The following is a 12305-nucleotide window of genomic DNA, read 5'->3' as shown; positions in this document are numbered from 1 at the left end:
CCCCCCGCCCCCCGTGACACCCCAGGACACAACCACTGTTAGCAATTCTATTTCCCCACCGCGACCTTTACTAACAGGGCTGAAATCATTCTCAGTTTCGTTTTACTTTCGGGAGCACATGTTTGGTCAGTCTTTTAACAACACTTCCTGGCCACCTGCTATACTCCAGGCACCAGACAGCATGCTGATACAGAAGTTAACAAAAGAAACAAAAGGCACTGCCCTCACACAGCTCACATTCCACTCCCTGCACACGCCTACATAATACTCCAGGTGCAAGAATTTATCGGTCATTTTCCTACTACAGGCATTCAGGCTGTTTATTGCTTTTGCTATTAAAAACTGTACTACTACTGAAAGGCTCTGTCCACATGATTTCTTTAAGATGGGAACCAGAAGGAGAAACGTTGGGTCAACAGAAGAACGAGATGATGCCGAGCTACCACTACTGACCATTCTCAGCAGGGCTGCAACAGGTGAACCTTGATAGGATGGGAGAAAAATGTACAACAGAAGTCAAATTCTTAAAAGTCCAGACTTGCTGGACCCATTGAGACCAGAAGACTCCCTGAGACTATCACCCTGAGACACTCTTTAAACCTGGAACTGAAAACTATCCCGAGACCACCTTTGAACAAAATAACAGAGTGACACACAAAACAAAGGGTATTACCTGCTGCGTATGGTGCTCTACTAAAAACAAAAACCAAACCATCATCTGCATAAGACCAAAACGTCAACTATTACGCGAAGCGAAGATGAGAATACAAGGGGGCGGGAAAACTAGCTGCTGGCAACAGAGCAAACAGAACAGAGTGAACGCAAGATTTCACAACGCTGGCTCACCGTGAAAAATTCAACGTCACTGAACAAACTGTACAGAAATTGTCAAACGGGAACCTGATTTACCGTGTAAACTTTCACCAAAAACACAATAAAGTAAGATTAAAAATGAAGGAAGAAACTAAGGACAGGAGGGAGGAAGGGAAAGAAACAGAGAGAGAGAGAAAGGAAGAAAGAAATGTTGGGCCAAAAGGTTCCTACATTTTTTTTACAGAATGTATCTTGGTTCCTCAAAACAATTTCATTAGCATCTATGAAAGCTGTCCCATGAAACATATAAATGTATTATGAGAAGCAGTAAAATCAAGTTTAATAAAAATTATGATCACTTACCAACATCTGGCAAGCAGTGGATTTTTCTTCCAGTCCTGCAGTTTTAATACCAAAACTCTGCTGATCTCCAAGATTCACAAACTCCCAACCATCATCATCACTCATATTCTCCATGTCTTGGGCTATTAATAAGGAATAAAATAAATTCATGTTACAAATATTAACAAGAGAAATTTTAATACTGGTATGTCCCCATGAAGACACCTACTGTCTAAAAGAGCTACTTCAGGTTTAATGGACGCTGTCTTCATCAAAGGCCCCATCACCACTGGAAGGTATTGCTGAAATTCTTTTCCAAGGATTTTGCACATTCTAGCCCATGCTGAGATCATATAAGAGATCTAGAAAGAAAATTAAAATTTTATTCATTTAAAAATATATGGGTATTCAACATAAAGCCATCTCCGTATTTTATAGAAACACAGCTTTATGATAAGTTCATGACCCTTTAAGCAGTAAGGGCACTTCCCATGTCCATATACTTAAAAATGGTCAGACTCAGTAATGAAATCACTACGAACTCTCTATGTTGGGATACGGATAGAGGTGAGGCAAAAAGACAAAGACTAGGGTCTTGCCTATTTTTTCTTATTTTCAAGAAGCAATCACAGCTTCTCTCTTAGCATCTAAACCACCTAAATGAAACCCAGTTAAACTGGTCAACTACTAGACACTAATTTTCTTGAAGGTAGGCACATACTTTATTTGTCTGTGTACCCCTACTACCTAGCACTCCAATTCATTAAACACTTATTAACACTCAGGAAACACAACATCCCTCTCTCTCCTCAGCTCTTCTAATTTTTGTGTAAGTGGTTGGGGATACTGAAGGCAATTCCTCTCCTACTACTGTGTTTACACAGGACTTGATCACCTGCAAAGCCCTTAGAGTGAATCTGGTACGTACACACACACACACGTACACACACACACACATACACACACACACACACACACACACACACAATCACCTGCAAAGCCCTTAGAGTGAATCTGGTACACACGCGCGCGCACACACACACACTCTTAATCACCTGCAAAGCCCTTAGAGTGAATCTGGTACACGCGCGCGCACACACACACACACTCTCTCTCTCTCCCCCCACCTCTTATTAAAACAAAACCAGTAATTTTAAGTGTAAAACCAAAGCTCATTCCTTCCACTGGTATGTACTGGGTTCTTTTCGTGTCCCAGGCATTCCAGACCACATGCTGATAAAAAGGTGAACAAGACCCGCAGAATCCTACCGCCCTCCTTGAAGCCTGCAGCCCTCTCACGCTCCCTACTGTTAGCAGTTGGGTTAGTACCCTTCTCGCCTTTTACCTCTTCTATACAAAGGTACATGTATATTTATACACCGTTTTTCAAACAAAGCAAAAAACAACAACAAAAACCAAACACAAAACATACAAGCTCTTCATACTCTACTCCACCCTACTTATTCTCTGTACCTGTTTCAGGTATGGGGAACAATTACAGTGTGGCTGTGTAAAGTAAAACTTTAATTCTACAATTATTTATTGCATGGCTGTTATGGCAGGTTTTGGGAAAATCACTAAAATCGTGAGACATCTACAATGTTATAACAAGACAATGTCGTCCTGAGTGTCTACTATAGAGACTCTAAAATCAGGACAGTCATACAAAGGAGGTGACTCATGAGTAGGAATCAGCCAGGCTGGATGGGGCAGGGTGCTGTAAGCCAAAGGTATGTTTGTTCATAGGTAGAGAGGAGAGCACAGCATGTTCCATAAACCAAAGAAACATATCATAAGGCCCTTATTTATTTAATGATTGTACTTTAGACAAAGGTTTACAGAACAAACTAGATTCTCATTAAACAGTTAGTACACATATTGCTTTGTGACACTGGTTAACAACCCCACCACATGTCAACATCCTCCCTTCTTGACCTTGGGTTCCCTGTTACCAGCTTTTCTGTCCCCTCCTGCCTTCTTGTCCTTGCCCCTGGGCTGGTGTGCCCCTTCAGCCTCGTTTTGTTTTATGGGCCTGTCTAATCTTTGACTGAAGGGTGAACCTCAGGAGTGACTTCAGTACTGAGTTAAAAAGGTGTCTGGGGGTCATACTCTCGGGGTTTCTCCAGTCCCTGTCAGGCCAGTAAATTTGGTCTTTTTTTTGGTGAGTTAGAATTTGTTCTACATTTTTCCCCAGCTCTGTCCGGGATCATACGGCCCTCTGCCGCATTATGGAGTTTGGAATTTATCCCAAAGGCAAAAAGGATTTTTAAAGTACAGATGATGAGATTCACTCTCCTAAGCTCAGTGGCTGATACTCTGAGTATGGTAACATGGTGCAGCGGCTATGGGGAAAGGAAAAAGCCGACAGAGTTAAGAGACGCTCAGAAGGTTAGAGGATTTCTGAAAAGAGACGGGCAGTGAGAGGAGAGAATGCAAAGGCGAGGTGCGGATTCCAGCTGGGGCGCAAGTGACAAGGGATGGTCACATTCCCTGAGACTGTTGCGTTTCTGTATTTTCTTCTGAGAGGGGAGGGAGGTTAAGGTGCATTCAATGGGCCAGGTGACATCCAGAGATCTCCAGTAATGGTTGGAGACATGAATCTTGAATTCTGGAGAAAGATCTGCAAGTCACAAGCATATAAAAGAGAACTAAAGTCATGACTGTGGATGGTACTGCTCAAGGAGACTGAGTAGACAAGAGGGCCTAAGACAGAACCTTCAAGAGCGTTCAAGTTTAAAAGACTCGGAGAGAGACGGAGAAGCCCACAACAGACTGAGAAAAAAGGGCACGAGAAATAGAAGGAAAACCACTGAAAAACCACCGAAACCAAGGGTTGATATCATCCGGGAACCTATTACACATTTTTTAAAAAAAGTACCTTTAACCTTGTGTTACCTGCAACTCATAAACGGATCAAGGCCAACAGATCACAGTGCTTTACCTGAGGATCATCATCTTCCATATCACTGAAGTCTGTCTGTGTCTTCAGCAATAACTGCATCACATCTGATGCATCTTGCATGAACTAGAATAAAATGTTTGAGAATATTTTATTGCCAATATTATAGTGTATCAGATAAGAGAGACACTTGTTGCTGCTTAATTCTGTTTCTTACGTGATTATAAAACTTTCAAAAACAAAACAGAAAGCCAGTACTTATCCCACAAGTCATAACCCCACTGGTAAAACTGAAAATTTCTCATCTACGTTGCAACAGATTTAACGTTCTTCTAGAACAGCATTGGCTAGGTTCTCAAAGAGTCCCACAAAAACCAGTTTATAAGGTAAGTTAACACTGATGCTGGTTTTGGAGGAGACAAGACAGAGAAGTTCCATTTGTCAGGTCTCAGGGTGAGAACGAACGAGAGGAGGTGATGGAAGAACTTCCTCTGGGTTAGCTTTGACAACACTGAGACACTGGCTGGGAAGAAAAAACGTATTGGCCAACAGTGCTTGCTAATTATTTTCTGAGGAGCTATAAAAACTGGCAAGCTTCCAAGCACATGTTTAAACCAGTGAACATAAACGCATGCCTCCCAAGAGACAGACTTCAGGTGTGGTAGGGGAAGTCGGGATTTCCAAGAACGTCACTCAGTTAAGGACAAAACTTATCAATGATGAAAATATGAAGGCAACAATTTACATATATATACGGTGGAGTAATGTGAAAGGAGAGTAAGGAACTGATGAATAAAAAACAAACAAAAAACCCCCCAAGCAGCCGAAAAATATTCATCGGAAGGAAAAAAATCCTCTAGTACTCTCAATACCTCCACAGCCAAATTACAAACCTTCAACATACTGACAAGTCACTTACTTTTTCCTTCCCAACAGCCAGACCAATGAGGCTGATGCATTCGATAGTTTTTCCTCTCAGAAGTCTGAGTTCCTTCTGAACCGCGTTCTCAACAATATGTTTTAGGGATGGCATAAACAGGTCGTAGTAGGGGACAAACTTTTCTTCTGCAGTGTCTGCAACCGATGCAATGGATGTCACAACTTGTTCCAAAACTAACTTGGTGCCTTTCTGAATCAACTAGAAGGAAGACACGCACCGAATACATTACTTACATAAAAAAACTGGAAGAAATACTCGACTCTGAAGCAATGGTAAAACCTGAGGTAGTTTAACCTGCCACTATCAGTACAACGATCGCCTTGGCATAAACCACTCCCTTCAAGTTCCTAAATGCTCTTCTGAAATAGCGAGCTGAGACCACCTCTCCAGACGCCAGAAGTGGAGACTTCAGGTTCTGGAATAAATTCCTATAGAAATGATCTGTGTTAAACTGTTTACGTGAGATTTTCTCTCTTTAGTTAGTAACTGTCATTGTTAGATGCGATCAAGCAGGTTCCGACTCACAGCCACACCATGTACAACAGAAGGAAACCCCGCCCTGTTCTGTGCCATTCTCACAATCGCTGCTACGTTTGAGCCCATTGTTGCAGCCACTGTCAATCCATCTCGTTGACGGTCTTCCTCTCTTTCACTGACCCTCTACTTTACCAAGCATAATGTCCTTCTCTCCAGGGACTGGTCTCTCCTGATAACATGTCCAAAGTATGTGAGATGAAGTCTTGTCATCCTTGCTTCTAAGGAGCATTTAGCCATACTTCCAAGATACCCCTTATTTCTGCTTTATCTCAAAGCACAGCTAATTCTGAGTATAAACACTGACTTCCCCTAAATTTTTGCACCCATCACGCTTAATGCCTACTGTTCTTACTAGTATTTTTTGTGATTTACTCCCTCTAGTTACTATACACTTTGTGCTAGCCAGCTGTCCTAGCATGTTGTGAGGAAAATTCCCTTTTTAGCCCATTCCTCTAACTTCTTAACTTAGCCAGAGTCTGCCTCTTCCCAGAACACTAATGACCCCTGCCACTCTCTCTTGCATCTATTTCTCCATTTGGTGAAACACATGAGATCACCATTTCTCTTGCACCAATGATCTGTCTAGTATACTAGTATACTCTGACCTGGCTACTAATTAGTAGTTACTGGTATTTGCAGCTGGGCTCATTCTAGCACCTGGATATCTGTATCTATATAACAACTCTTTGTCAATTGATATAAATACCTAGAGAAAACTCAATTTTCTTCATTTGCCACATCAACCACACTCCCAGCAGAGGACTTCACCTTTTATTACGAGTTCTATGCCATCTGTAAGCAGTTACCTTACTCCCTATTTCTGCAACTCAACACCTGCTCCACATACAGTGTCTTCACCTTGCCCGGACCCGAGAGGGAGTCTTCTGTCCTCGACCAGATCTTTAAGGCTACCTTCTCTCTGTACATTCCTGCTCACATACTGTATCCTCCCTCCCCCTCATCTCAGCAACTCCTCTCAGGCTTCAAACTCACCCCCCCAAACTGCACCTCTGGGGGGCAAGGAGGGGAGACAGGCTCGTGGGCTCTGCAGCCCTCTACCCAGACCTACTTTTAAAGACACTTTTTATCCATCTATTCCTGATTTAACCCACCTATCCCCTCTCCACCTTGGTTCCACTTCTGTCTGTCTTCAGACACACGCCTGTTCTTCACCACTCTCACTGTGTCGCCTGACACCGAGCATTCAACCTCTGTTTGAAGCTCCTCCTCCTCTGGCTTCTGGGTCTGCCTCCCCATGCTGAGCAATCCTTCAGTATCGGTACACCAGGGTTTGTAAAACCACCTGATCCTTCCCGACGGACGACTGGGGGATTGCTGCTTTAGACGACAAGCTGGGGTCATTCCCTGCTTTTCTCAACTACATCATCTTTCTCACACGCTGCTCTACTAACATCATTCAATTACGGTTTTCAGAGTGCACCTCTTCCTTAAATTGTAAATATAAACTATCGCTACTTAGGTAGCCAACACTTCTTTTAAATTTTTTACATATTTAAAGCAAAAAGGATATTCTTTTCCTGTCACCTCTATTTCTGTTACCCAGGACAGAAGAACAGTAAGCATTTTTCACTTCCTCCTCTTTCACCTTTTTAAATTCAAACTGGCAGGAAAAACCTGTTAATGTTTCCTGTGAAATGTCATCCAGAGCCATCACTTTCCCTCAGTTCCCACTACTACCAGCCAAATTCCCCGGACAATGATCATATGGTCGTCTTCCCTTAAAGCTTCTTTCTTTGTTTACGTCTCACGAGAATTTTTCTACAATCACATCATCATTTCTCCCATTGCCTAAGAATACAAAATGATTCTTCTAAATTTATACAAATCAGAGTTAAAAAATTCCTCCGCCTTATTTTCAAGACAATTCATATGCTGATGTTGCCTTTTAGACTCTTTCCCAATTCCAGTATCAGCCAATGGTCTTGGTTGGGCCTGAATTCCTCAGCATGGGGTGGAATTCCCAGTCTGCCTCTTCCTATTCTTTATGGCCATGCTGAAGTCTTTCTCCAGGTCTTACTCACATCAAGTCAACCTCTAAACAGGGGGCTTAGGAACACGAAGATGGTGAAATTTACCTCCTGAAGTTTAAGCACCATGATGGAATGCAGATGCTTCACCAAGTTATCTAGATATGGGATGAGGAGCGACTTGGGGCAGTCTTCCGTAAAGTTAATGAGGGCAGCTGCGGCATGGGCCTGCACTCGCTGATTGCCTTGGTCGTCCATGGTCTGCAGCAGGGCTGCAATCACCTGCAAAAGCAAACCAAACAAACACATTTTGAAATGCCTACCCCTCATCTTCAAAGTTTGATTTGAGTGTTTGAGGACTTGCTACTTGCCTTTTCATGGAATTTCTTTTGGAAACCAGGTGCAAAATCTGTAGCCATCTGTCCCACAGCATTACAGGCTGCATACCTTACTCTCGGATGCTGGAATATAGTCCCTTGATTAGCAAAGGCAATGTTCCCACATGAAACTATGGTAATAATTATGGATCACATTATTTACTGGTACTTACTGGATCCTGAAGAAAAAGCAAAACAAAATTTACTATCTCATTTAGAATTCCTTCCATTTGCTGGTGGCATCCTTCACCAATGGCGGATAAGGCCATCAATCCTGCATGCCGGTACTTCCAGTCAGCTAGAGAGAAAATTACACAGGAAGGAACAGCAATTAGAGAACACAAACATGGTATTCTGTAAAAAGTTCTCCATATTTGGGAAAAAAAAAAAAACAATTTGTTAAATGCATTTATTAACTAGAAAGTGGATTTTACAAAGTGCCTGACTGGATTATTTCACTGTAACAGCTGAAGTGGTTATGTCACGCAAGCACATCCCATCTAAAGGTTAAAAGGCAATGCAGAGGCCAAAAGCTTATCAGTGTGTATACAAGCATTTATAATATCTTCCCAGCCCCATCAAAATTTATTTATAAGGTATCTTATTAGTGCCAATAGAGTTTGCAATAGACAGGTATATATATAAAAAATTAGTTCCAACAAATATGAGAAAAAGACAAAATTAACAAATACCATTTGTAAGTCAAGAAAATAAGACTTTTTTTCACTGTAAGACTCACTATAAGAAATAAATATCTGGATTTTCTGTGTCACACACTGCTATGTTAGAAAATACAGATTTACTGATTCTCCGGTTACATTTCCTATTTAAAAAAAAAAAAAGCCAGGTAGAAAAGATTTAATAATAATATAAATGAATACTGATTAACCTTATTTATATTCTAATGTTAATAAGGAGTTCTGGTGGTGCAGTAGTTAACAGCTTGGCTGCTAACCGAAAGGTCGGCAGTTTGAACTCACCAGCCACTCCGTGGGAGAAAGACGTGGCAGTCCGCTTACATAAAGATTACAGCTTTGGAAACCCTATGGGGCAGCTCTACTCTGTCCTACAGGGTCGCTGTGAGTCGGAATTAACTCGATGGCAGTAGGTTTTGGTTTTTTGGAATGTTAATAATGGCTATTTACTTCTGAGTTAATGGAGTATTAGCTAAGCAGTGTTTCATATCCTATTCTAATTAATTTCCCTGCCTCTGATTTATATATTTATTACATTGTTTCCTCTAGGTTGCTTCCAGTTCCTTGTGGAGCAAAGCAAGCTGACAGAAACTCTGCCGCTGGGCTGTGTGCCGCAGTGGCTCTAAAAACACGGCCAGCAGCCCCAGGCGTCTTGGAGGTCCCTCCAGGGGGTTCACTAGGTCAAACTATTCTTAGTATTAAAATGTTGTTTGTTCTTTCCACTCGCATGCTCTGAGGGTACAGTGAAATTTTTCGGAGACTACATGTGTGAAATCCCAAGAGACTAAACACAGAAGCACATGAGAATCCAGCTGTCCAAACTAGACATTAAAGATATCTGTAAAACTTCAACAACAAAAAGTGTCATTGTTCTATTTTTTGGTTTTAGGAAATAAGTCATTCTTCATAAAAAAATGTTATTTCTGTTCATATGCAGTAGTTTATTATTATTTTTAGATTACTGTTGTGTGCTGTCGAGTCGATTCCGACTCACAGCGACCCTATAGGACAGAGGAGAACTGCCCCATAGGGTTTCAAGGAGCAGCTGGTGGATTCTAACTGCCCACTTTTTGGTTAGCAGCCGAGCTCTTAACCACTGCGCCACCAGGGCTTCATTTTTAGATAAGCATTGTAAATATTTCCCAGTTTTAATTTCTAATATGACAAACACCAATAGATCAATAGATATAGCCCACACAAACAAAAGCACTCTGGGATCCTCAGTAATTTTTAAGAGTGTAAAGAGGTCCCAAGCCGAAGTCTGAGAACCGCTGACGTCAGGGAGTGACTATGGTAGAAAAATGACATCAGACTTAGTATTTCACTCTGGGGAGCACAAAACCCATGCAAAGATGAGCTCTGCTTTAACAGAGCCTACCGTATAAAGAATTTCTGAAAAATTCCTTAGTGTTAAGTATTTAAAATATTTTGGTAAATGTTTCTAATTGGTTTCAATTACTCAATGTACCACTAAGCCAGTATTTCTCAACTGAGAAATAATGACCCTAGAAACCAATATATCAAGAGCTGATGCAACTCTCCGCATATTGGACCTATTCATCTAAAGAAGAAATGCAGTACATACTTACTGACATAGAAAAATGTCCATATTTGGTTGAGAGAGAGAGAGAAAAAAAAAAAAGCCTCATATATTCCCAGTGTCAGAGATCCTGGAAGTAAGCTTAGCAGAATGTGATGGTAATGGCAGGGGGAGATCTGGAGATGGTTTTTCTCTGAACTTTAAAATATTTTTAAATGTAACATTTTATTATTTTAAGAAAAACAATACAAGTTCTTTCTTTTTAATTAAGTGGGGCAAATGCAGACATGTTAAGCTTCTTAGAATCAAAGAACATTCAGTGGGGCAAAAACTAGTGAACGTTTTAGGCAAAAAGATGTTACTATAAAATTTCAAACAAAGAAATATGCATCGTTTACGGTGGTGTACATTTCACATGTATCACACACATCGTTTGATCCTAACACCAATCCTGGCTGTAGGGCAAGCATCATCTTCCTATTTTACAAGCAAGGAAACCAAGGTGCAGAAGACTTGCTGAAAGTCATACATTTAACAATAACAAACCTTTACTGAGAGTTTATTGTCATTTATGAAAAGTCTTCTGCAATCCAGTTAGTAAGTTGTAGCAGGCACTTAAAGTCCAATGCGTTAACTATACATCATACTCACACCTACAACAGGACTATCTGAAAAGAGCAGTGTGAATCAATGGAGAAACACTGACAGCTAGTTGACCCTGTGCAAACTTTCAATGTCTCTGGGCCTCACCTTCATTTTAAAAATGGAAAAGCTAGATTTATTCTTTCTAGTAACTCTTACAGGTCAAGCAATCTGTGATACTGAGAGTCTCTATCCCTTTGGAAAAAGACCTTCAAAAAGTTTAGGGGAAAAAGACATAAAAATATCATTAAAAAGGGATCATGGTTTTTGACCATGCCTTTTCAGGATAATAAAAAAAGAATCATAATGGACAAGAAGGAACTAGGAGAAACTGCCAAGGAGTCAGAGGTCTCAAGAATTCACTTTCCTTTGACGCTGGTGGTCTGTTACACATTAGACCACTTTAAGATCCTGTATCAGTGGCTGGACCCTCCAGCCTTGTCTCTAGATAGCTACTCTAATAAAGAGTCACACAAGTAAAGCCAGGATTTCTGTAGAAAACTGTTTACATTAGCACTATTTGTAATTAACAAAAACTATTAACATTTAATTGGGAGTTATGAAAAGCTATGCGGCTGTTAAAAATGAGGTAGACTGTATGTGGCGGTATGGTATACTGTGGAGCAAAACCTTAGGACCCGTAGGGTGTGCCTGGTATAGTCACACGTAAATCTACATAGATGCGGTCAGAGAAGAGTCTCAAAAGAATGGTTAACCATATTCACCTCTGAATAAAAATTTCTGAATGACTTCAGTTTATATACTTCTCTATTTGAAATTGTTCAAAACGTCAAGAATATTAACTTTGTAATTAAAAGACAAAAAAACCCCCACGTATCCAACAGCGATTTTTGACATTGCTAAAGTTCCTGCCACAAAGCGTGACGACAAACACAAATATTTGTATTTATCAGAGAAATATCAGTTGAAACACAGAATGACTTCTATCCTGAATACTAAATTTATTTTTTAAAAAATACAAGATAATGGGCAAAGAACGATTATAGGAATCCAATATGCTAATATTTCATAAACATTCAAATAATGATGTCTTAGATTAAAATCCAAATCTTTCTCGCTAGTAAGTAAATCTATAAATTTTCCTTAGAACTTGTCATTTTCCTCTCGACACTGAAGCCAGTCCTGGGGAGGCTGACTTGAACAGCACTAGTCGTGGAGAGGATGAGAAGCCACATCCTGTGACTCTAGCATCTGAAGGACGAAGGAAGAACTTACGGTTCTGCAGCATCTGCATAATGTGCTCCTTGATCATTGGCAGGACGAGCTTCCCACCAAGTCCACAGGCCATTCGGTCTAGAGCACTCTCGCCAGCAACTGCATTGCTAAACAAACAAAGGACTATACTCAACATACTTCAAATGTGTGGTAAGAAAAAAGTTACACAGCACACAAACGTATCAACAAACATGCCAGCACGCCAGGACTGAAAAAAAGGTGTAACTCAAGTAGTACTTCAAATGGGACTTTGAAGTTATTGGGGATGATCCACCTTAGTTTTAAAAGTCAAGTCC

At 40.7% G+C, this 12305-nt stretch overlaps 1 protein-coding gene across 2 annotated transcripts in view; it reads right to left on the bottom strand.

Annotated features, from left to right (window-relative positions):
* Window positions 1-12305, bottom strand: part of IPO5 (importin 5) — a 40969-nt gene that overhangs the window by 10181 nt on the left and 18483 nt on the right. For both annotated transcript variants that reach the window (XM_004386018.2, XM_023740314.1), the window contains 8 exons: window positions 12010-12116; window positions 8070-8194; window positions 7891-7980; window positions 7628-7801; window positions 4974-5192; window positions 4097-4180; window positions 1385-1517; window positions 1177-1298 (listed from right to left, as the gene is read on the bottom strand). In XM_004386018.2, coding sequence (XP_004386075.1) covers window positions 1177-1298; window positions 1385-1517; window positions 4097-4180; window positions 4974-5192; window positions 7628-7801; window positions 7891-7980; window positions 8070-8194; window positions 12010-12116 — 1054 coding nt within the window. The remainder of the gene's footprint in view (window positions 1-1176; window positions 1299-1384; window positions 1518-4096; window positions 4181-4973; window positions 5193-7627; window positions 7802-7890; window positions 7981-8069; window positions 8195-12009; window positions 12117-12305) is intronic.

This window comes from Trichechus manatus, unplaced genomic scaffold (assembly GCF_000243295.1).
Source record: "Trichechus manatus latirostris isolate Lorelei unplaced genomic scaffold, TriManLat1.0 scaffold00153, whole genome shotgun sequence".
NCBI classification, from domain to species: Eukaryota; Metazoa; Chordata; class Mammalia; order Sirenia; family Trichechidae; genus Trichechus; species Trichechus manatus.
This window is presented reverse-complemented; position numbering and strand designations above follow the sequence as displayed.